Below are 22,613 nucleotides of genomic sequence, written 5' to 3'. Positions count from 1 at the left end.
GAGATTAGTGGCCAAACATGGTTATAAAAAAGCCTAAGCAACTCGTTAAATCATGATCTTATGATAAAAAAAAAAATGGAATCCAATTAAGATCAACATGGAGTCAATATTTGAAGTATCAAAATTATTAAAATCGTATTTCAGCAAGTGATTTTAACAATGGGATTTGCTAGTATGATTATGTTAGGTTGCGTAGAAAATTCAAAATTAAATGGTGGGATTTTCTTATAGTTGAATCCAAAAGTTCTAAACTAACTGTATTTTAATGGTTACAAAAGCATAAAAAGCCCTCATCATTGACTATCATCTTTAATCCAAATTTCTAGCCCACAAGGCTCAAGCAGGTGCTCTTTTTCTCTTTGCCAAAACCAAGAAAGAATACCTCAAAATAGTACCAGGAATCATACAAAGTTAGGATACCAAATCAGTATAAAAAGAAAAAAATATATAACTCCTCAAAATATATCTGACTTTGATTCAATACAAATTCTAAGGTTTATATCTATTTAAATAATTTTCAAATTAAGCATGTTTGGTGTTTAATTAAAGATCCTTGTTTATTCACATTAGAAAACTATTCTTGTATTTTCCAAAACCCAGTTTATATCGGCTAGAAATCTTTGACTTGCTGGCTATTGGTTCAAAGGATAGCTTAGCTATCATGGTTGAGGTGTAACAACATCATGTAATGTTCAAATTATTTCCTATTGTTTATTGTTTTAATTTCCATTACTAAATTATTGTCATCTCTCTTTCTCTGTTAATCTCCATTCGTGCATCCTCCCCCTTTTTTGGTGTGTGTGTGTGTGTGTAGGGGGGGGGGTGTTTGGGGGCGCCGCCAGGATTTTTAGCATCATGAAAGGTCGCAGCCAGTATTTCCAATAAAAGTGACCTTGCAACCACCCACTGATGCTGGCCATTGATGGTTATTTGTGTTTGTTTTGATTGGCTGCTGCTAAGTTCTTTTTGTATCTATTCTTTATGCACTAATTCACATTATTATACTTCACCTTGTATAGAATGATGACTGTCGGGTTGACTCCAAACCACCATATCGCCGCCATAGCTTCCGTCGCATTTCTCGGGTTATGGACCTCTTCTCAGGATTTACAGCACCCCGACCTGTAAGTCTTTACTTTCTTAATTATTTCAAATCAAATAATAAGATAATCTTCTCGATTACAATATCAAATTAAGAAGGATTTACAAAGTCACTATTATCAACATTTTCCTTAAACCTCTTCAATGATTGCATCAACTGTGATATAGAACAATTAAAATAAATTATAATTTAACTACTAAAAAATAAATTAAAATATTTCTATTTAATAAAAATTGTGTTTATTTTATTCATTTATTTATACAAATTAATGTCTATATATATTTATAGACACACCAAACCAAATAAAATAGAAAGACCTAATAAGTTTTAATATTCCAAGATAATAAAATCTAGTTTAACCACTAAATAATAAATCCTAATATTCCAAGGACAAAGAGAACTTCCATTTTTTATGAATATAAAAAAACAAAATCGGACTATGAATGGTTGCGAAAGAAATAAAATAATAATAATAAAGAAAAAACAATGATGGAGACAGATAACAATATTTTTCTTTGAAAAAAACGTCAGGATACGTTTTGTCTTGGTAATTTCTAACACCTACTTTATATAGAGTATGTGGATAAAATTAGTCTTTAAGAGTAAAAAGAAGAACAAATTGGCATGGCATCATGAATGATCTCATACATTACCGTTAGTTGATGTTGATTTTGATGCTTCTGTTTTTATATTTTTTAACATGTTACTGTTTGCTTTCACTTTAAAACAATTTATTTTTTATTTTTTAAAAATTAATATATTTTTAGTATTTTTAAATTATTTTGATGCATTGATATCAAAAATAATTTTTTTTTAAAAAAAAATATTATCTTAAAGTATTTCTAAATAAAAAATAATTTGAAAAACAATCGTAATTATATTTTCAAGTAATTTTTTTGATATTTTGATATTTATGGTTATTGAACCTGATAAATAAAATTCAAATCTAATTGATCTATCTCTGGCCTGAGCTGAGTGTTTTAAAACATGAACTTAAAATGAATACAAATTAATTTATAATAGAATTAAATCCCAATGTAATTGTTTATAAAATATATATCATTGTATTATTTTTTAAATATTGAAATATCGTTGTTTTAACCTACGTGGCTTATGACTCGACTTTACATCATTTCACGATGGACTTAATTAGCATGACTATATATAAATTGAAAAGAGAGGTCAAATGTAATGATCTCACACGTTTTTATTAGTCCACGTTTAACCCTTCTACGTGGGCAATTAATTTCTAACACCCTAATTTTCATGGCATCACGAATGATCTCACACATTTCCAAATAGCATCATGGATGATCTCACACGAATATTGGTGCATCTCTGTGGGTCCAAACTGTGGAAACCCTAGCTAGTGGCCAAAACCTTTCCATGTCAGCATTAATATTAAACAACTAAAATTGCCACGTTGGGGAAATTAAGGCATCCATGGCTATGAAACTTGGAGACAAAGCAACTTCAGACGTTCTTCAACTTATCTCTTATCCCATCTTTTTTCAGACAAAAATATTGGAATTCACTTTCAGATTCGGGACATTTGAATTTTGAAGAGTGGCAGCCAAGCCAATTATCCGGTCAACCATTTTGTAAGGGTTTTAATACTTGGAAATATCATATTAATTAAGTTGTAGCGAGTTAATTTGGAGGAGTCTTTTCTGTCTATATATGCATATATATCGAGTTGGTTCAACTTTAACAAAAGATTGATGAGTTGCATGCCACAAAACTATAAAAGAAAGAGCAATTTCCATTTAAGTCGCACTTATGATTGGCCTTCGAGGCTAAGATTATTTTGGAATAAAAATGATTTCTTACATAGATTAAGTTCTTCAACAACTTCATCATCTATATGTTTTCAGCTTATAATTTAGTAATATTTTGACGATGAAAATGGGATGAATCTTCTTTGAGGATCCATAGTTTTTGGTCTCTCCAAGTGGAGGGAAATTGATGGAAATTTCATAAAATTATAATTTCAACCTCATTTATAAAAGCATCTTTTTTACTTATTACTTTCAAATTAAGGGCATTTAATAGTAATCAAAGATTTCTATTTTATTTTATTTTGGTTTTAAAAAATATATATACCTTTCTCCCCTAAATTTCTTTAACTCCATTCCCATCCCATCTGAAAAAAAAAAAAAAAGAAAAAGAAAATTTCCATTCTTTTACCTCATTTTCTTTCCCCTTTTATATATATATATAATGTGTGTGTGTGTGGTTTAAGATTTATTTATTGGTTAAATGTTTTAGTCCAATAGAAAACTAATAAAGGAGTTTCAGGATAGAGTTATTAACACAAGTAATACAAGGACAAGATTTTAGACTTTACGATTCTCTTCCTTTTGTTTCATACCTAATCTATAATTATGTTTATTTTTTAGAATAGTCAACTGCACAGTACTACTTTTTGGGTTGAATTAAAAAAATTAACGTAAGAAAAAAAGGATCTATTATGGACGTGTTTTTTAACAATTTTATTATTGTGAGCTTAAATTTGTGCACTCATTTATTTATAATAATTTTGTTGTTTTTTATTGTAATAATCTTAAGTTATTTATATTTAAGTGATATTACAAAGCCTTTTTTATTATTCAACTTAATAGTACTATTACAACTGCAATAACAATAGTAATTATTAGATTTATTCGATTAAAAGAAAAATATTTGTCATTTTAAAGTATATATTAAAATCTATTTATCTTTACTCAAATTAGGTATTATTAATTGTGACCTGCAATACGTTGTAAGTTTTATTTTTTATTTCACGACTCGGGGTTATAAACTTGATTATATTAAATAAATTAGTTTTATTTTAACTAAATTATTAAAAAAACAATGATAAACCAAATAAAAAAAATGATCATAATAACTTGGAAAAAAATACATTTTTAAAATTAAATAAATGATGTAGCTCAAAAATAAAATAAAATACATGTTAACATGTGAGCAGCGGAACAGTTTATGTTAATTCTAGGGTAGACTTTTTGAAAAGAAAAATATTTTTACCACAGATTATAAATAAAATACACTCTGGTCAACTTGTTCAAATAATAGGAAGCAAAGAAACATGAACGATTTTCTCTCTCTATCCCCGTTTTCTCCTATAAAATTATATATATCTTGACAATTTGACGTAAATTTTTCACGGGGTTACGCTTCAGGTTCGTTCCTTGAAGCTCAAGGAAACACAATCTGGGTTTTGATTGTTTGTTAAGATTTCTTTTAAAAAAAGCCGCCTGTACTGTACGTACAGTCAAGTTTTTCTACTATATATATGTCTTGACATTTCGAACTAATTTGTTCATGGTCGCTCCACTATAGGTTTTGTTTCCCCTTGAAGGTGAAGAAAACACAATCTGGGCTGAATATTCATTTTAGCTTTTTGTTAAGATTTCTTGAAACAAGTTCCCAAACCAAGAAAAAAAAAAAGAAACAAAATCTAGGATTTGTTTTGTTTTTAGTTGCTGTTTAAATATTCTGATCCATTATCAATGGAGAGTGCTGTTATTTCTAGAGGTAGTTCTAGAGGTTCGTCAGTATGGAGAAACAGCACTGTGGAAGTGTTTTCAAGATCTTCAAGAGAAGAAGATGATGAAGAGGCTCTAAAATGGGCTGCGCTTGAGAAACTACCTACCTATGATCGTTTAAGGAAAGGTATATTAACGAGTGCGTCAAGAGGTATAATTAGTGAGGTAGATATTGAAAACCTTGGAGTCCAAGAGAGAAAACAGTTGCTTGAGAGGTTGGTCAAAGTTGCAGACGAGGATAATGAGAAGTTCTTGTGGAAACTCAAGAACCGTGTTGAAAGGTAAGAACTTACCCTTTGTTTCTCCATTCCTGTGTATGCTGTTTGGTTTATAGAGAGAATGTCAGAAAGAAAGCAAGTTCTTGCATTGAAACATGATGTTTTGCCTAATGGATATTTGTTAGTTTCTGATCATTCATAGCATAACTCAACAAGGGATTGATTTTAAAAAAAGAAAACATATTTTGCTTTTCCTTTCTTGTTTGCTGTTTTGGACGATGAAGGTCTTTGATTTTCTGTAATAATTGGTGTTTCAGGGTTGGAATTGAGTTTCCAACAATTGAAGTTCGGTACGAGAATCTAAATATTGAAGCAGAAGCTTACGTAGGAAGTAGTGCTTTGCCTTCATTCGCCAAGTTCATTTTTAATATAATAGAGGTAACAACATTTCCAATCAATGAACACCATTTATTACTGCTGAAATATGAATTATAAGATACTACCCTTTCTCGTTGTTCATTTTTTTCTTACTAATCACTTTTCCATCAATTTTGTAGGGGTTTTTTATTGCTCTTCATGTCCTTCCAAGTAGAAAGAAGCCGCTCACCATCCTTAAGAATGTTACTGGAATCATCAAGCCATCAAGGTAAGATAATCTCTGTTTGCTTAAGAATTATTTCAATAATATATTGCCTATTCCTAATTTTTGTGCCACCTGCATGTTTTAGATTGACTTTGCTTTTGGGTCCTCCGAATTCTGGGAAGACCACACTGTTGTTGGCAATGGCTGGAAAGCTTGATCCTAGTCTGAAGGTGGGGATATATTCTCGTAAATTATTGTATATTCCTTGAGGATTTAGTTTTTGGTTTTCATTTTTAATTTGAGAAGCTGAATTCTTTCCTGTAGTTTTCTGGTCATGTGACTTACAATGGTCATGAGATGAACGAATTTGTACCACAAAGAACAGCTGCCTATGTCAGTCAACACGATCTCCATATAGGAGAAATGACCGTGAGGGAGACTTTGGAATTCTCTGCCAGATGCCAAGGGGTTGGCCACCTACATGGTTAGAATTCGTTGCAAATTCCAGAAGAAACACAATTCACTCTGTTGATCTATTCATAAACCAAGCATTGCTAAATAAAATTTCTGGCAATTCACAGAGATGCTGGCAGAGTTGTCGAGAAGAGAGAAAGAAGCCAACATCAAGCCTGATCCAGATGTTGATGTCTTCATGAAGGTGAGGAAAGATATTACTATTTTGCCTGTTAGACCTCTATCAGAAGAGTTGAACTTGCTAGAATAAGCTACGATGATTCGGAAAGTAACTTTCTTTCTCTGATGTTTCTGGAATTGCAGGGAGTAGCAACACAAGGTCGAGAGGCCAATGTCATCACCGATTACGTCTTGAAGGTTTTATTTATCAATATATACTACATAAATGTCATGAAAGTCTTCATCAGAAACCGTGAACATAATATCTAAACCTTTTATGATCTCTCTCTCTCCGATAATTGTAGATATTAGGATTGGAAGTCTGCGCAGATACTTTGGTAGGGGATGAAATGATAAGGGGTATATCTGGAGGACAAAGGAAGCGTGTTACAACCGGTATATAAACATCTCCATCAGTCCATTCTCATATCAAGAACAATCATTTCATTTCATTTCATTCTCCATTTAATGTACACAAATCTCCAATGATCTGTCGTAGGGGAAATGCTGGTTGGACCATCAAGGGCATTGCTTATGGATGAGATTTCTACAGGCCTGGATAGCTCAACAACTTACCAAATTGTGAACTCATTAAAGCAAACTATTCACGTTCTCAATTGCACTGCTGTCATCTCACTTCTCCAGCCAGCACCGGAGACTTATGACCTCTTTGATGACATCATTCTCCTGTCAGATGGCCAAATTGTGTACCAGGGTCCTCGTGAAAAGGTGCTTGGATTTTTTGAACATATGGGCTTCAAGTGTCCCGAAAGAAAAGGCGTGGCAGACTTTCTTCAAGAAGTAAGCATAAACAAGGCTTTTTTACATGGAACCTCGACAACAATAGGATCTCCTATTCTCAATATATGAGCCTTATGTAAGTGTCACAATCTTCAGGAATAATGAACAAATTCATTGCAGGTGACATCAAAAAAAGATCAAGAGCAGTATTGGGCAATTAAAGATCAGCCTTACAGGTTTGTCACGGTCAACGAATTTTCTGAGGCATTTCAGTCATTCAACGTGGGACGAAAGATCGCAGATGAGCTTTCAATACCTTTTGACAAGACTAAGAACCATCCAGCTGCATTGGTAAGCAAAAAATATGGAGCTGGAAAGATGGATCTGCTTAAAGCTAACTTCTCAAGAGAATACTTGCTCATGAAGAGGAACTCATTTGTCTATATCTTCAAGTTATGCCAGGTAATTATGGATAGTTGTCACAATATCCAAGTTTCTCTTACTTTCAGATTTTGCATCCAATGTGACACTTTTTACTGTCTTCTGTCAGCTGACAATAGTGGCATTGATTTCCATGTCACTCTTTTTTCGGACCAAGATGCATCATGATACCGTTGCCGATGGAGGAATTTATACCGGTGCTTTGTTCTTCACTGTGATCATGATCATGTTTAATGGAATGTCAGAGCTATCTATGACCATCGCAAAGCTTCCTGTGTTTTACAAGCAAAGGGAACTCCTATTCTTTCCTCCATGGGCATATTCAATTCCTCCATGGATCCTGAAAATTCCCATCACGTTTGTTGAAGTTGCTGCGTGGGTGTTCCTAACCTATTATGTAATTGGATTTGATCCAAATGTTGAAAGGTAAACAAATTTTTATTTTTTTTTTGTAAACTAGCACAAGAATCCATTATGATCCAGCTGTTATAACAAGGTGGTGTTTATTTTCTTTTAATCTTTTTTTTTTAATTTTCTTTTAATCTTTTTTTTCAGGCTTTTAAGGCAGTACTTTCTGCTTTTGCTAATTAACCAGATGGCATCTGCATTATTTCGATTTATTGCTGCAGCTGGAAGGAACATGATTGTTGCTAACACTTTTGGGTCTTTTGCGCTGCTTACACTTTTTGCATTGGGTGGCTTCATCTTGTCTCGAGGTAGGGTGATTAATTATACTATTCTACTTAAAGATTGTATTTTGCTACTCAACCTGGAGGAAATTATTTATCAATTTTTTTGTTTAACGCCGCAGAGCAAATAAAAAAGTGGTGGATATGGGGTTACTGGCTTTCACCATTGATGTATGGGCAAAACGCAATAGTAGTGAATGAGTTCCTTGGACATAGCTGGAGTCATGTAAAGTTTCTTGAACTGGCCATTTATATATTTTCTCCCTTGGCTCTCAATACTGAACTGGCATCTGAAATTGTTTTTGAAATCACAGATTCCTGGAACCTCCACAGAACCACTAGGAATCCAAGTTTTGAAGAGTCGCGAATTTTTCACTGAAGCAAATTGGTATTGGATAGGAGTAGGGGCAACAGTAGGATTCATGCTACTGTTCAATGTCTGCTTCGTTTTGGCCCTCACTTTCCTCAATGGTAATTGTCATTGAGAAGCCCTCAACTGCATACTTCTTGAAAGTTGGAGCTTATATTTATATATTGCAAATTTATGTTGGCAGCTTTTGAGAAGCCTCAAGCTTTTATATTTGAAGAATCCGAAAGGGAAGGTTCTGTTGGCAAAACAGGAGGAGCTGTTCAGTTATCAAACCATGGAAGTAGCCACAAAAACAAAACAGGTAAAACAACTCAATTGATGAAGTGCGTTTATGGTCCCTTCGTTTCCTAGCCTATCAGACACTAATTGCCAATACATTTGCAATTTACAAGCAGATAATGGAGATGAAATTAATAGAAATGATTTTGCGTCCATTGGTGAGGCCAGCTATAACAGGAAGAGAGGAATGGTTCTTCCATTTGAACCACATTCCATCACATTTGATGATGTTATTTACTCCGTTGACATGCCACAGGTATCAAAATTTAGTAAAAAGAAGATCATACCTTGCTTTGATGTGATATTTACAGAGCGTGAACAAACTGATCATCTTGTATTGAAAATTTCAGGAAATGAAAATTCAAGGAGTAGTTGAGGATAGATTGGTGCTTTTGAAGGGTGTGAGTGGTGCTTTCAGGCCTGGAGTCCTTACAGCTTTGATGGGTGTTAGTGGTGCGGGAAAAACGACTTTGATGGATGTGCTGGCAGGTAGGAAAACTGGTGGATATATTGAGGGAGACATCAAAATTTCTGGGTACCCAAAGAAGCAAGAAACTTTTGCTAGAATTGCAGGATACTGTGAACAAAATGACATTCACTCTCCACATGTTACTGTCTACGAATCCTTACTCTACTCAGCCTGGCTTCGTCTACCCCCTGAAGTTGATTCCGAAACCAGAAAGGTAGGTACCCATTTTCTTAAATTTACTTCAGACATCTGAGATTCAGGTTGCAGATTTGGGTTCTGTGAATTTTTCTCCTTCCGATACTTGTTTCCTTTTGGTCTGCTTGTCATCCATTCAAGTTCAATCAACTTGATTAGCATTACTAATCAACGTCCTATTATTTCTAGCTAAGAACGGTTCTGCTGAAGTTGATCTTCCATAATGTCTGTGCTAGAAAGCTTCCATTTAACTCCTCTGCTTCCAGAGGTATCATATAACGGTTTTTTGGTCAGCTACACCTGACCTGACTGACTTCTCCATTGCCAAAATTGGTTTCAGATGTTCATTGAGGAAGTCATGGAGCTTGTGGAGTTGGATTCGTTGCGCAATGCATTAGTTGGGTTGCCTGGTGTGAATGGTTTGTCCACTGAGCAGCGCAAGCGGCTAACCATTGCAGTAGAGCTAGTTGCAAACCCCTCCATCATATTCATGGATGAGCCAACTTCAGGGTTAGATGCTAGAGCTGCTGCAATTGTGATGAGAACAGTAAGAAACACTGTGGACACAGGAAGAACAGTTGTATGCACCATCCACCAGCCCAGTATTGATATATTTGAAGCTTTTGATGAGGTAATAAAAATGCTAAAAACTATCTGGGCTACAACTTTGTCATGACTGTATCCCCATAATAAGCTGGATTGTTTACACGGCATTGCAGCTATTCCTGATGAAGCGAGGAGGAGAAGAGATATATGTGGGGCCATTGGGCCACCATTCTACCCATCTAATTAAATACTTTGAGGTATGTTAATTTGATTTGATCAATAATCAAACAACACAAAGAGTTGTGAGCTTCTTCTAACCTATGCTCAAACTAACTATTGACTACTTCATTGACCTTTCTATCTGTGAAGGCAATTGAAGGAGTGAGTAAAATTAAAGATGGTTATAATCCAGCAACATGGATGTTGGAAGTCACCGCTTCATCACAAGAGATGGCTTTGGAGGTTGATTTTGCTAATATTTACAAGAATTCAGATCTGTTCAGGTCAGATAAAGTGTTTCTTTTACGTGGTTAAACTGAAAAATATTCTAAAGCCATCCCAAATTAGCTTTGGCAAGGAATAGTAAAGCATTTGCTTAAAAATCTTGAGTTGGATTTGTCTAAAGTTTGTTGCTGATGTGTGGCATAACTCAGGAGAAACAAAGCTCTCATTGCGGACTTGAGCACGCCTGCTCCCGGCTCTAAGGACATTCATTTCCCTACACGGTATTCAACATCATTCTTCACACAATGTATGGCTTGCTTGTGGAAGCAACGGTGGTCATACTGGAGGAACCCACCATACACTGCCGTGAGATTTCTTTTCACAACCTTTATAGCCTTGATGTTTGGAACAATGTTCTGGGACCTTGGTTCCAAAGTGTAAGTCGCGATGAGGAACTCAAAAACAACTTAACAGTTCCGGCTTTGATGGTTTTGCTGCAATCTGCCTACTCATCTAAGTTATCTTATGAACTGTAGGAAAACCACCCAAGATCTTTCCAACGCAATGGGTTCGATGTATGCAGCAGTTCTCTTCCTTGGTTTTCAAAACGGAACAGCTGTGCAGCCAGTGGTGGCTGTTGAAAGAACTGTCTTCTACAGAGAAAGGGCTGCTGGAATGTATTCAGCTTTGCCCTATGCCTTTGCACAGGTAAGAGCTCATTAAGCTAGCGTCTCAGAATTCACCTCGTCAAGTCAGAATTGTATGGACGTTTCGTTGACCAAACGCTATCTTATGCTGCAGGCCCTGATTGAGCTTCCATATGTCTTTGTTCAAGCTGCAGTCTACGGCGTTATAGTTTATGCAATGATTGGATTTGAATGGACTGCTGCCAAGTTCTTTTGGTATCTATTCTTTATGTACTTCACACTATTATACTTCACCTTGTATGGAATGATGGCTGTAGCTGTGACTCCAAACCACCACATAGCTGCCATAGTTTCCACAGCATTTTATGCAATCTGGAACCTCTTCTCAGGGTTTATAATCCCCCGAACTGTAAGTGGTTGCCATCTTAATTACTTAAAGCATTGAGTTTCCTTCAGTGACTAGTTATGTCGTGGGCTAATATGGTCGTCATTTCTCTGCGTGGGCAATCTATGACAGCGGATACCTATATGGTGGAGATGGTACTACTGGGGATGCCCCGTGTCATGGTCCTTGTATGGATTGGTTGTGTCACAGTATGGAGATATACAGGAACCCATTACCGCAACTCAAACAGTGGAAGGATATGTCAAGGATTACTTCGGTTTTGACCACGATTTTCTTGGAGTAGTTGCAGCCGTGGTTCTTGGGTGGACTGTCCTCTTTGCCTTCATTTTCGCCTTCTCTATAAAGGCCTTCAACTTCCAGAGGCGATAGAAATTTTCTTTCCATGCTTCAATTTTATTTTATTTTATTACCCTTTCTATGTAAGCAATTGTAGCTCCACAAGCTACACGTTTAATCTCTACGTTTTTCATGAATTTATTTATTACCTGGTCTTTCTCACTCTCTGTCGCTCCCTTGTTCCTGGCTAGTGTAAATAGAAACATGTAGTAGATTGAAAAAAAAATCAAGTTGGGATTTGAATTTAGATATCTGTGTTTGATTTCTGTATCCCTGCACTTTTTACTTTACTGCCTCGTGACTTGATAATTCTTGCATGCTCTCTAACTTCATAATTCTTGCATGCTCTCAAGCTTTTCTTCTAGTTGTCAGTGTCAGATTTATCTCCACAAACACTCCATTCATATTTCAAAAATTTATCCCCCTCCTCCCAAAGGCTTAATTCTTAACCTTCGACATTACTACAATCTGATCGAGCTAACAGTAGGTCAACCAACCAACATTCTATTTTAAAACAAACTAGTGTTATCAGCAAATCATGCCCTCTAAAGAGACTTGCATCATTCCCTTCTTTAAGTTCCACTAATTCCATATATGCAGTGCCCAAGAAATTTCTATTTTCACTGCCATTGGACTTGAATATTTCAATAACCATAACTTCATCGCAGCCTGTATGAGCATTGCTTGTTTCAGAACAAAACATTATGAAGGAACAGAACAATTTCTTCTACACAGTTCATACAAAATTTTGGTAAAATCAACTTACAGGTTGCCCTATTCTAGTTCTCGTCATTATTGTCTAGTCAAGGTCTTGTGATCTGGATTGTCTCGGAGACCAAGTTTTGAAAGAACAAGGCAGTAAGAATCCCAGTCAGTCCTCCGGAGATACTTCAACAACTTCTTCCTCTTTTGAACCATCCCTATAAGACCCTTCCGAGAATGCTTATCCTGCAGAGTTGTGCGAAAGAAAATCAGAATAGCAGCACAGAAGGTTATCCCCTAAACACTTGAAAGGGATAAAACAATTCTTCTAACATAAAAATCACCATGTAGAATGGTCTCAAAGTTGCAGTTAGTAACATTGCATCATTTAGCTAAGACCATTTGGCAAACAACCATCCAGTTGCACATCAAGAGAGATGGAAATTGGATAGTACCCAAGGCAACATGAGGTTCCGTGCAATGACCCCACAGAATCCAGTAAAACTTTAGTGTGTTTGGGATTGTGGTGCAGGGTGCTTTTCAAAATAACTTTTCGATTAAAAATGCATCAAAATAATTTTTTTTCATAAATGTTTTTTATTTTTGAAATAAACACTTCAAAACCATCAGAAAGCATTTAAAAAAAAGCATCAATTTGATGTTTTTTCAAGCCAAAAACACTTTTGAAAAGCACCTAAAAGCAGAAGCAAAAGCACCGATAACTTCCACTTTGCAAAGTACAGATTAAAGGCAAAAAATGATAATGGGCCCTATGTTTATGCATCTCAGACTGTGTACTTGAACAAAGAAGTAAATATGTTTCTACAGATGTTGATATAGCACTTTCTGTCAACTTTCTCTTTGCTGTAATTAGGATAACCACAGTCACAACAAACATTTATCCCTTCACCCTAGTAAAATGGCATGTAAATGTGAATTCAAGGAGCAGGAAGCATCAACACTCCAAGACAATAAAATGTAAGAAATAGAGGATTGTTTCAGCTCCAGTTTAACCTTCTTGTTCAGAACCGAAGAGAGATGCTTGATCTTAGTTGTCAGTAGTGCCACTGCAAAACAATCAGAAAAAAGATGTAACATAACGAAGAAAACAATGTGCATGCAAACCTGGTATGTATTAAAGAAAGTAACCGAAATAAGAGGGGTGAAGAGAGCGAGATCAGGAATCAAGCTTCAAGACCAGCCCACTATGGAACTGGAAACAGCAAATAAATAACTCGATTTTCGTATAATTGATGCAACTCACACTGCCATGCGAACTTTTCCACATTGCTTCTGTTAAGAGAATGATACCTAGTCAATGCTAGAAAATGGAAATCCATGTTCATTCACGTGTCCCCTGATTGTTCTAGGTAACAGCAACTCCATGTCTCTTATCCTTTGTCAGTTCAATAAATCTGCTTGATAATCTATTTTCCAGTCCAACCAGTGAATCCTTTAAAGTATTGATACATGTGACTGCTAAATAATAATTTACAAACTCTAAATAAATCTGCCTTATAATCCATTTTGAAGCCCAAATGGCCAATCCTTGAAGTATCTGACACATCTGGCTGCTAAATCATAACAAACAAACTCTAAGACAACCTCCTTATTAACAAAAGACAGCCACGTATTGCAATCATTCCAAAAAAGCAAAAAGCAAAAAAAAAGAGCAGCAAGATATACACTCACATTTCTTCTCATGTTATACAAAGACCATGTCCTATTCAAGCATCCAATTCCATCACAACAAACCATCCAAAATTATCATGACCCAAGAGAATCTAATGGTCCATACACTAACTCCAAGAAAGCATCAAACCCATAAAGGGTGAATAACAGGCTTGAATGCTTCTATAGATAACACTGATAACCAAGATTGTAGCTTGTTTTGAGGTCATTGGTTGAGAAATTCCATCACAAGCAACACCCCAGCCAGAAGAGAGACTTGAAGTTGCTTTGGGTGCCTTTTTTTTTTTTTTTCATTTTCAAAAATTTAAGGCCATGCCAAGATCATAACATTTTTCCAGCCATGTTCAAGGTGCAGTGCAGGGTTAACTTCTGAAGTCAAAACACTAAAAATGGCATTCACAGGAAGAAAAGACAAATAATAGTCCCAAAGGGAGGACACAATTAATACATTTTTTTTCCTTTTTCACAGCAATTTGCTTCAGTTAGCATAAGTATTGCACAACCAGAACACATCTTCAAGGACACTTTTGTGAAATTAGCAAAGCATACAGATGCCAAAAATCAGACCACTAAAACTGGAATTCAAAAGAAGACGAATAATAGTCCCAGAAGTTGGACACAATTGCAATTTTTTTTTCCTTTTTCACAGCAACTTGCTTCAGTCAGCTTAGGTATTGCACAACCAGAATACATCCCAATAACATGCTTGAGAAATTAGCGAAGTATACAGATGCCAAAGTATACAGCAATATTTGCTTCAGTTTTATATTAATCACTATAAAACCAAAATGGAAAGGCCTTTACCTTGAACACGTGTAGATCCACAGTCTGACTCTGACATTTTAAATTCATCTCTAACTCTTGCAAGCTCAATTTTCATTTTCTCAGAAGAAGACATGTTATCTGGATGGAAATACTGCACAAACCATATATGAAGCCATAAGAGCAGTAAGACACTGAATGCTGGTAATGGTGATCAAGAAGAGAACTACTTCATGGAGAATAAACAATTAACACATATCACTAAACCACTTCAATTGTTTTCATCAGAAAATACATCCTTTCAAACGGTTGCAGACAAATTTTGTCAACTAAACAAAGGCACTCTGGAATGCAAAGCAAAATATGATCCTATATAAAGACCCGGACCAAGTGTCCATGACTCTTAGAAGATGTATTCTTATGTGCAAGTATGAATTAAAACTAGAAGGGCAAGCACATTATAATGCAGAAATATCATATCCTTGTTTGCAGCATTGTTAATGTCCACTAAAACTTTAAGGCAGTGGACATCATGATTAAAGTTGGGCATCACAAATTGTGATGTCATCTCAATGTTACAGAAATAAGGAATCTTGTGAAGGTTCACACTTCCAAACAAAAAGCAAAATTAATATCAAAAGAAAACTATACTTGCCTTCTCAACTAAGTGCTTCTTTGGAGGCTGCAGCGTTACATTTGAAGCACGTAACTGGCCCATGAGATTCAGTCTCTGAACTGAAACAATAAATTTGACCAGTAAATAGTAAGATAAACCATCATCTCTCAATGCATAAAAACAATAGAGAGGAGGTTTGCATGAAATATCATTTCATGCAGGATAAGAACATGACAATGACAACATTTGCAGAAACATTTAGAAAAAAGAAAAAAAGATGCAATTTTGCATTCATTTTCTCGCAGGGGATAAATCTAAAGGTTAAACAGAGCAAACCGTGTTACAGTCCTAAATTATCACAAATTCAATGCATTCTTCATCTTGTTTACAGAGCCAAGCCCCAAAAATGGAGTATATAAACATCTGCTAAAACTTAAGCGACAGATACTTATGCACAAAGTGAAATAGCACTTCTCCTGATCAAGCTAAACAAAAATATTTATCGAACTACGATCCACTGAAAAACAATATAAGTAGCTATCACCGAAAATCCAACAAACAAACTTTAAAAAATCTCAAGAATCAACACAAAAAAAATACTCACCCGAATTCTTTATAGCCTTCTCATCATTGGACGTTTTCAACTTCACTAAACTCTCCCTCAAATCCCTAAAGGAAACCCCACCAATCCTCGACTCTGTCTCCTTTTCCTCCATTTCCCTCAACTTCCTCAACCTCTCGTTCAATTCCTTCAACGTAAACCACCCCTTTTCACCCCTTTTCACCTTTGGCCGCAAAATCCTCAACTTATCTCCCAACTCTCCATGACTATACATTTTCACAAACTCCGTACTCATTTCACCTTTTGCACTCCCTTCCCCCTCCATTTCCCTCCCAAATACCGCACTCGGCAACCCCTCAGTCCCACCAATTATAGTCGACTTATTCATTGGTTCATTTTCGTTTCCTGGCTTTAGCTTAAAACTCGAAAATGACAATTCCCCAACACGGCCTCTCCCAACCGCGGTATTGTTATTATCACCACCACCCTTCATCTGCCTCAAACTCTCTCTAATTGCGTCAAATGTTAGCCTCCCTGAAATGGGTTGGTTAGCATTGCTACCACCTGATTGAGTGGTTCCACTACCACCCGTCGATCTTGCAAGAACATTTCTTTTATAAAGTTCTTGAAATGAGATCTGTTGCTTAGAAGATGGCTCCTGTGAGGGAGCAGAGTTAGGTTCTCTGGGTGGTGGATCAGAGGATCGAAGCCTGAATTCAGAGAGATTCTTTCTGATTTCATCAAAAGAAGCAATATTGCTTGTGGGTTTTGAGAATGATTGGTTTGTTGAGTAAGTGGGTTTACTTGAAGGTGGAGAATTTGGCCTGTTTTCAGGGTTTTGTTGCTTAAGACTGGCTTTGACATCATTGAAATAGCTAGAGAGAGAGGACTTTTGTTGTTGCTGTTGCTGTTGCTGTTGCTGTTGCTGCTGCTGGGGTTCGGAAACAGAGGGGTCATCTGATGGAGTTGTGGAAGAGGAAGAGAAGAGGTGGATTAGATAAGGGTTAGAGAGGGATCTGTGTCTGGGTCTTGAAAGAGAGAGAGCCATTACAAACGAACAAGGAAGGTGAGGGTCCTTTAAGATGACGGGGGTTTTCTGAGAGTGAACAAGCGGAGGAGAAAAGTGAATAGGGTTTATTGAGGGATTTGTGCTTTGTTGGCTTAGACCGGGTTTAATGGGAGTTGGACCGGGTTTGAGGATGGAGCATTGAGGATTTGTTTGTTATCAGATTCACCTGTATGCATACGATAGAATGTTAATCTAGCCTTAAAACAATTGTAGGACTCCAATGTTTTTTTTTTCTTAAAGAATATTAATAATGGATTGTAAAAGAAATTTGAACTTAATACCTCATCTCTATCACTTTATAAGATTAATATTGAAAAAAAAAAATTGGTGTCCTAAGCCAATTCTAGATTATTCCTCAAAATTCATTTAAAATAAATAAATAAAAGCTAGTAACATAGAGATAGTAGGCTAGGAAATACAACTGCAATTTTAGAGAAAATTCAAGGCCTAATTGTACCCAATTATGCCTAAAAATAGAAAAATAATACAAATTTAATGTCAAATTAAATGATTATTAGACAAATTTGCATAAAAAATAAATTCAATGACATAATTAAATTTTTAATAGGCAAATTTGATTTAATCATGGGTCAAAATAAATTTTAACTATGTTTAAAAATTAATTTAGGTCCAATTTAAGGATTTAATTAAGTGTAAGGACTTAATTATATTTTAACGGGTCAAATTAATTTTAATTAGTAAAAATTTAAGTTCGAAGGCCCAATTTGGGCTTAATTGAGAAAATTAAAATTTTAAAAAATCAAATTTAATTTTTACCAAGTTAATTGATTGAAATCAAGAATAAAATCACAAGAAAATTAAAGTTTTAAGATCAATTAAGGGTCAAATTAAAAAAATTCTAAGACAATAATCATTTTATAAGAGGCGTTGATCTACAGAGGCTTAATTGACAAACAACCGATGGTTAAATTGAAGAAATAAAAAGTTTAATATTCAATTAAGAGTTAAATTGCCTAAATCCGATACTAAGGACCATATTGAAAAAGGCGCGCCAATCCGAGGTTAAAATTGATGTTTTTTCCAGGGACTCGATTGCATAAAATTGAATGTTTGAAGCCAATTAGGGGTGTATATAAGATACATCAAAAATAAAGGGACTGAAATGAACTTGACCAAAACAGCGTCGTTTTAATTATTGTTCATCTTCTTTTTTATTTTTTTTCTAAAATGACAATTCATGAAGGCTATTTTACATATGCATTTAATGCTTTTAACGTCAAGCAAATTTGACCAACTTACACTAAAATTTTCAAACCGATTGAGAGCATAAGGCCCCGCCGTCGGCCTAAAAAGGCCAACTCAAGTAGCATTTTCCTGTAAATTTGACAACTCACGATACTCACTTTGAATAAATGGTTGGGACTCTTCCCAACCAAACCAAAAGCTAGGAGTTGACATCATTAAAGAAACAATGTACCTCTTCCACCCTCTATAAATAGATCTAGATTTTATGGTCGAGGGGGGATCGAGTCCAACGTCACGTAAAAATCTTTATGTTTCCCTAATTTTTTGTTCTGTCGTCCCTCTCTCTTCACTTTCTCTCTCTCCGTCGAGCTCTCAGTGACGCCACCACTGTCACGGTCAGCTTGACCACCACCCTCTCCACCACACTTATCCCTCGCCACTGATTGCTTCTCCTTCTTTCTCCACAGCAGCAGCGGCCCATCAGCACCACCATTTTGGCTTTCTTCCTTCTCCAGTACCGACAGCAGCAGTGCATAATATCATATATGTTTAATATATATTTAATTATAATATTATAATATTATATATATATATATATATTCAAAAATCCTTTAAAAAAAATTATGATTTTCTCGCATATGTTTTCACCAATTTTGCATAATATCGGGTTTGTATACTTACACTATAAGATACAAGTCTGGTATTAAAATACATGGTTTTCTCCGAAATTTTTCTAAAAAATCTCAAAACTCTTAAATTAATTTTTATTTTCAAAAAATAAAAATTGTTTTCATGCATACGGTCAAATCCTAAAATTTTTCAAAGCATATCTTCATAAGAACAAAAATTGCATGTTTCTCATGTTTTAAAATGCAAAAGAGATATGTAACTAGTTTATGATTATCTATTAGGGTTTGACTAAAATATCAAAAACCCTTTTACAATTTTTTTTTTAGGGTCCAGATGTAGACTTTAATATCCGTTAGGTGTAAAATTGCATGATAAAGTATACCCTCGAGTATTAAAGATACAAGACATAAAAAAAATGTGGTGCTTGAATTTTAACTTTAGAATAGTTAGGATTTAATCCGATAAGGTAAAAACTTTCTCATAAAAAGAGATGAACCTTTAACCTTAAAACATACCAACAAATAGAAACTCAAACTAGAAAAATAATCAAATAACAATGCAGCTTATATTAAGTAAGGTGCACTGGGGGTGATGCGTCTTTTCCTTACTCAACCAATCCCTTACCCAGACCTCGCAAACTATAGGTTTCTAGTGATCATAATAATAGGTGGCGACTCATGAACATTAATCATAATTGTATGATTAAATCCAAAAACCTTTCCAACACAACACTTCATCAAAAGGCACGACAAAAAGCCCTGTCGTCACCAATGACATTGCAGCGCGACCCTACTATAATTGGCATGGTAAAATCCATGTATCACTAGACATATCATATTATTCATCAAATAATATAGTTATTTTTCACCCTTCTAATAAAATAATCTTATTACTTTTTCCTTCTCATCTCTTTTAGGTTATTTTTGTCTTTTTTATATGACCAATTTGTCATTATGTTATTAACAAGGAATAATTTATCTTTATAACTTTAAAATACACAATAAAATGACTTCTAAACCCTTAAAAGCAAACAAAAATAAAGAGTTGATCAAGGGTGATTTGGTCTTTAAATCTTTAAAATGCATAGTGAAATGACTTATATACCTTTTGAGGCTAAAAACGTTAAAGGGATGTCGGGTCAAAACAGTCTTTTCCTTTTTTAGAGCACAGCATGAAAACAAGTCTACCCTTAAAGGCAAAAAAGAAAAAGTCACATATAGGGGGGGTATTTTCATCTTTAGGAGTTGGTTTTCCTACAATTTAAATGAAGGGTAAAGGGTGACTTAGTCTTTTTATTAATTAGAATATTAATTGAGAAAGAAGTTGTTGATGCCTGTATAACACATACCAACAAATGTAAGTCGACACGCCTTTTAAACAGTGCATGTGGCGTCACTCCATGCCTAAACACCGCTTTTAGGGCAAATTTTAAAAGTATCACATCGTCTAATTTTCAATGGTGTCGCACATGTTGGCAAAAGAGGAATTGGTTGATTTTTTTATTCTCTTCCCTATTTTCTCTCTCTTATCCTTGCAAAAATATAAAGATGTACTATTATTTATTTTTTATATCCAATTTGATTCTTATTTTTTTAATTGTTTTTTCCTTCAATTTCATCCTTGTCATTTGATTTTTATACCAAATTTGATCCTTATTTTGTTTATTGTTTTTTATCCTTTTTCTAATTGAATTTTGTTTTCAATCTAATCACTTAACATTTGATTTTATTTAATTTTTATATCAAATTAGGTTCTCATTCTTTTGATTTGTTTTATCCTTTTTCTAATTGAATTTTGTTTTCAATTTAATCCTTTAAATTCAGATTTTATTTATTTTTATATCAAATTTAATTCTCATTCTTTTTATTATTATTTCTCTTGTCTTGGAACCTTTTTTTTTTTGGCATTTGTTTTTCAAATTCACCCCTCACCATTTTGTTGATTTGTCATTTTGCTTCTTTATTTTTTAGAGTTTACCTTATATGGGTTTGGTCTCTTGTTTATAATTAAGGTCACAAGTTTTGAAAGTTACCACAGGTTGAATTTGATATATTTTTTAGGTTCTTTTTTAAAATTGAATTTTTTTTTTTGCTTTCATCCTTATACATTTGATTTATTGAAAATTATTTTTTATTTTTTTTCTATCAAGTTATCCAAATTCTATGCCTGTGATCATGGGATGAACGGATTGACATGAATTTTTTTTCCACTTTCATCCTTATATATTTTATTTATTGAAAATTATTTTTTCATTTTTTTCTCTATTTAGTTATCTCAATTCTATGCCCATGATCACGGGATGAACAGATTGACATGAACGGATTAACATTTGACATTATTTTATTTTATTGCTTTTTTTTTAAAATTTTGCCCTTAAACATTTGGGTTAATTGATACTTGGGTTTTATGCTTTTATTTGGTTTGTTTTCAATAGGGTCACCCCGGTTTCACAACCACACATTCTAATCTAGATGAGCTCATTTTTTTTACCCTTTTTATGTTGTTAGTTTTTTTTTTTTGTCTATATATTTTTTTTCATATTATTTAAACTAGTCGAGCTTATATTAAGTCAATAACTCAAATCTCAAGTTATATATATATATATTTGTCTCACCTTAGTATTTTTTATTTTTATTTTTTGCATTTGAAAAATTCAGGCAAGTCCACAATGTAACGCATGCATCCTATCTAGTTAAACCTAAACCTATTGATTAATTTAAGACTTTATCTTAAGTTTTAACGTGCCTATTGATGTATTTCAATTATGTTATTAATAGGTTATGTTTATTTTTGCTATCATTTAAGAAACTTGTGGCTTAATAGATTAGCATATGTAATCTTGTATTTGTATTTGAATTAAATTTCCTTGTTACAAGAAAGATTTATGAATTTTATAACAATAGAAAGAGAAGTCACTCGATTACAATCTAGTTTGGAGTTGATTTAATTTCGCAACACATGGAACCATTTAAGCAAAAATAATAACCAAACAAGAATTTCACGGTCAAATCAGCTCATAATTTTCATGTAATCTATAGCTTATCATTTTTTTTCTAGGAAAAAGGATTTCTCGAGTTTTTCTACAAAAATAAAATAGTAGATAAAAATATATACCTAGACTAGGATATCTAACATTTATTTTTCAAAATAGCACAGTTTTAAGATATAAATAGTTCAAATCTATGTGACTCACTTAGATGTACATGTCAGATTTGCACGTTTCATAAATTGTCATACCAATAGCATTTTCTCGGCCTTTCACATTTTTAATAAAAAAATCAACAAATTCAACAAGTTATATTCAATATAATTCACAACCAATTCAACATAAATCACATAACATGTAATTTCATTTCAAGTCAATTCATAATTAAAAAAAACTCAATTAATTTATTATATCAACAAAAAATAAAATTATATTTTTTATTTGTAAATTGTGTTTGTTAATTATGAAGTGACCTGAAAAGAAACTGAATTACATGTTATGTGATTTATGTTGAATTGGTTGTTAATTGTGTTGAATATAACTCGTTGAGTTTGTTGACTTTTTAGGTAAAGTGTTAATACATCTAAATACTAGCCTGAATGTTCTCTTAGAAATAAACTTGATATCTCTATTTATACTAGCTTTAGATTTAAAATCCTTCTAGGAAAATGATTCCTTATTAAAACCTAAATAATTAATAGAATCCATTTAACATTATGATTACTAAATAATAAAATATTAATT

General features: G+C 34.0%; 2 protein-coding genes across 3 annotated transcripts; one reads left to right on the top strand and one right to left on the bottom strand.

Annotated features, from left to right (window-relative positions):
* The first annotated feature begins 4,354 nt into the window (after positions 1 to 4,354).
* LOC118054631 (pleiotropic drug resistance protein 1-like) lies at positions 4,355 to 11,912 on the top strand. Its single transcript, XM_035066270.2, has 24 exons — positions 4,355 to 4,928; positions 5,183 to 5,303; positions 5,423 to 5,511; positions 5,594 to 5,678; positions 5,773 to 5,932; positions 6,030 to 6,106; positions 6,226 to 6,279; positions 6,387 to 6,477; positions 6,581 to 6,882; positions 7,003 to 7,284; positions 7,373 to 7,689; positions 7,819 to 7,979; positions 8,075 to 8,178; positions 8,267 to 8,423; positions 8,507 to 8,623; positions 8,718 to 8,857; positions 8,952 to 9,284; positions 9,606 to 9,896; positions 9,985 to 10,068; positions 10,181 to 10,314; positions 10,465 to 10,692; positions 10,792 to 10,963; positions 11,057 to 11,311; positions 11,420 to 11,912. Exons 1-24 carry the CDS (start codon positions 4,612 to 4,614, stop codon positions 11,675 to 11,677), a joined length of 4,329 nt encoding a protein of 1,442 aa, XP_034922161.1. The 5' UTR covers positions 4,355 to 4,611; the 3' UTR covers positions 11,678 to 11,912.
* Positions 11,913 to 12,284: 372 nt separating this feature from the next.
* LOC118054632 (uncharacterized) lies at positions 12,285 to 17,186 on the bottom strand. Of its 2 annotated transcripts, XM_035066271.2 has the most exons (6): positions 16,021 to 17,186; positions 15,456 to 15,535; positions 14,843 to 14,954; positions 13,361 to 13,413; positions 12,411 to 12,592; positions 12,285 to 12,313 (listed from the first exon to the last, which is right to left on the bottom strand). In XM_035066271.2, the coding sequence occupies exons 1-5, from the start codon at positions 17,024 to 17,026 to the stop codon at positions 12,437 to 12,439; spliced, it is 1,407 nt and encodes a 468-aa protein (XP_034922162.1). In that variant the 5' UTR covers positions 17,027 to 17,186; the 3' UTR covers positions 12,285 to 12,313; positions 12,411 to 12,436. The 2 variants fall into 2 exon arrangements, with proteins under 2 accessions (XP_034922162.1, XP_073264318.1); XM_073408217.1 differs by having other exon boundaries at positions 12,285 to 12,592; positions 16,021 to 17,185.
* Positions 17,187 to 22,613: the final 5,427 nt, after the last annotated feature.

Source organism: Populus alba, chromosome 3 (assembly GCF_005239225.2).
Source record: "Populus alba chromosome 3, ASM523922v2, whole genome shotgun sequence".
Lineage (NCBI taxonomy): Eukaryota > Viridiplantae > Streptophyta > Magnoliopsida > Malpighiales > Salicaceae > Populus > Populus alba.
The sequence above is the reverse complement of the archived record's forward strand: the minus strand, read 5'-3'. Positions and strand labels throughout refer to the sequence as shown.

Coding starts and splice junctions, on each gene's coding strand:
- LOC118054631 (XM_035066270.2), top strand. CDS start 4,612: ATGGAGAGTGCTGTTATTTCTAGAGGTAGTTCTAGAGGTTCGTCAGTA. Junction 5,679..5,772: donor AGCTTGATCCTAGTCTGAAG/GTGGGGATATAT, acceptor TCTTTCCTGTAG/TTTTCTGGTCATGTGACTTA. Junction 10,315..10,464: donor AAGAATTCAGATCTGTTCAG/GTCAGATAAAGT, acceptor GGCATAACTCAG/GAGAAACAAAGCTCTCATTG.
- LOC118054632 (XM_035066271.2), bottom strand. CDS start 17,026: ATGGCTCTCTCTCTTTCAAGACCCAGACACAGATCCCTCTCTAACCCT. Junction 14,955..15,455: donor AGAAGCACTTAGTTGAGAAG/GCAAGTATAGTT, acceptor TGGTTTGTGCAG/TATTTCCATCCAGATAACAT. Junction 13,414..14,842: donor TGGATCTACACGTGTTCAAG/GTAAAGGCCTTT, acceptor ATTGTTTTGCAG/TGGCACTACTGACAACTAAG.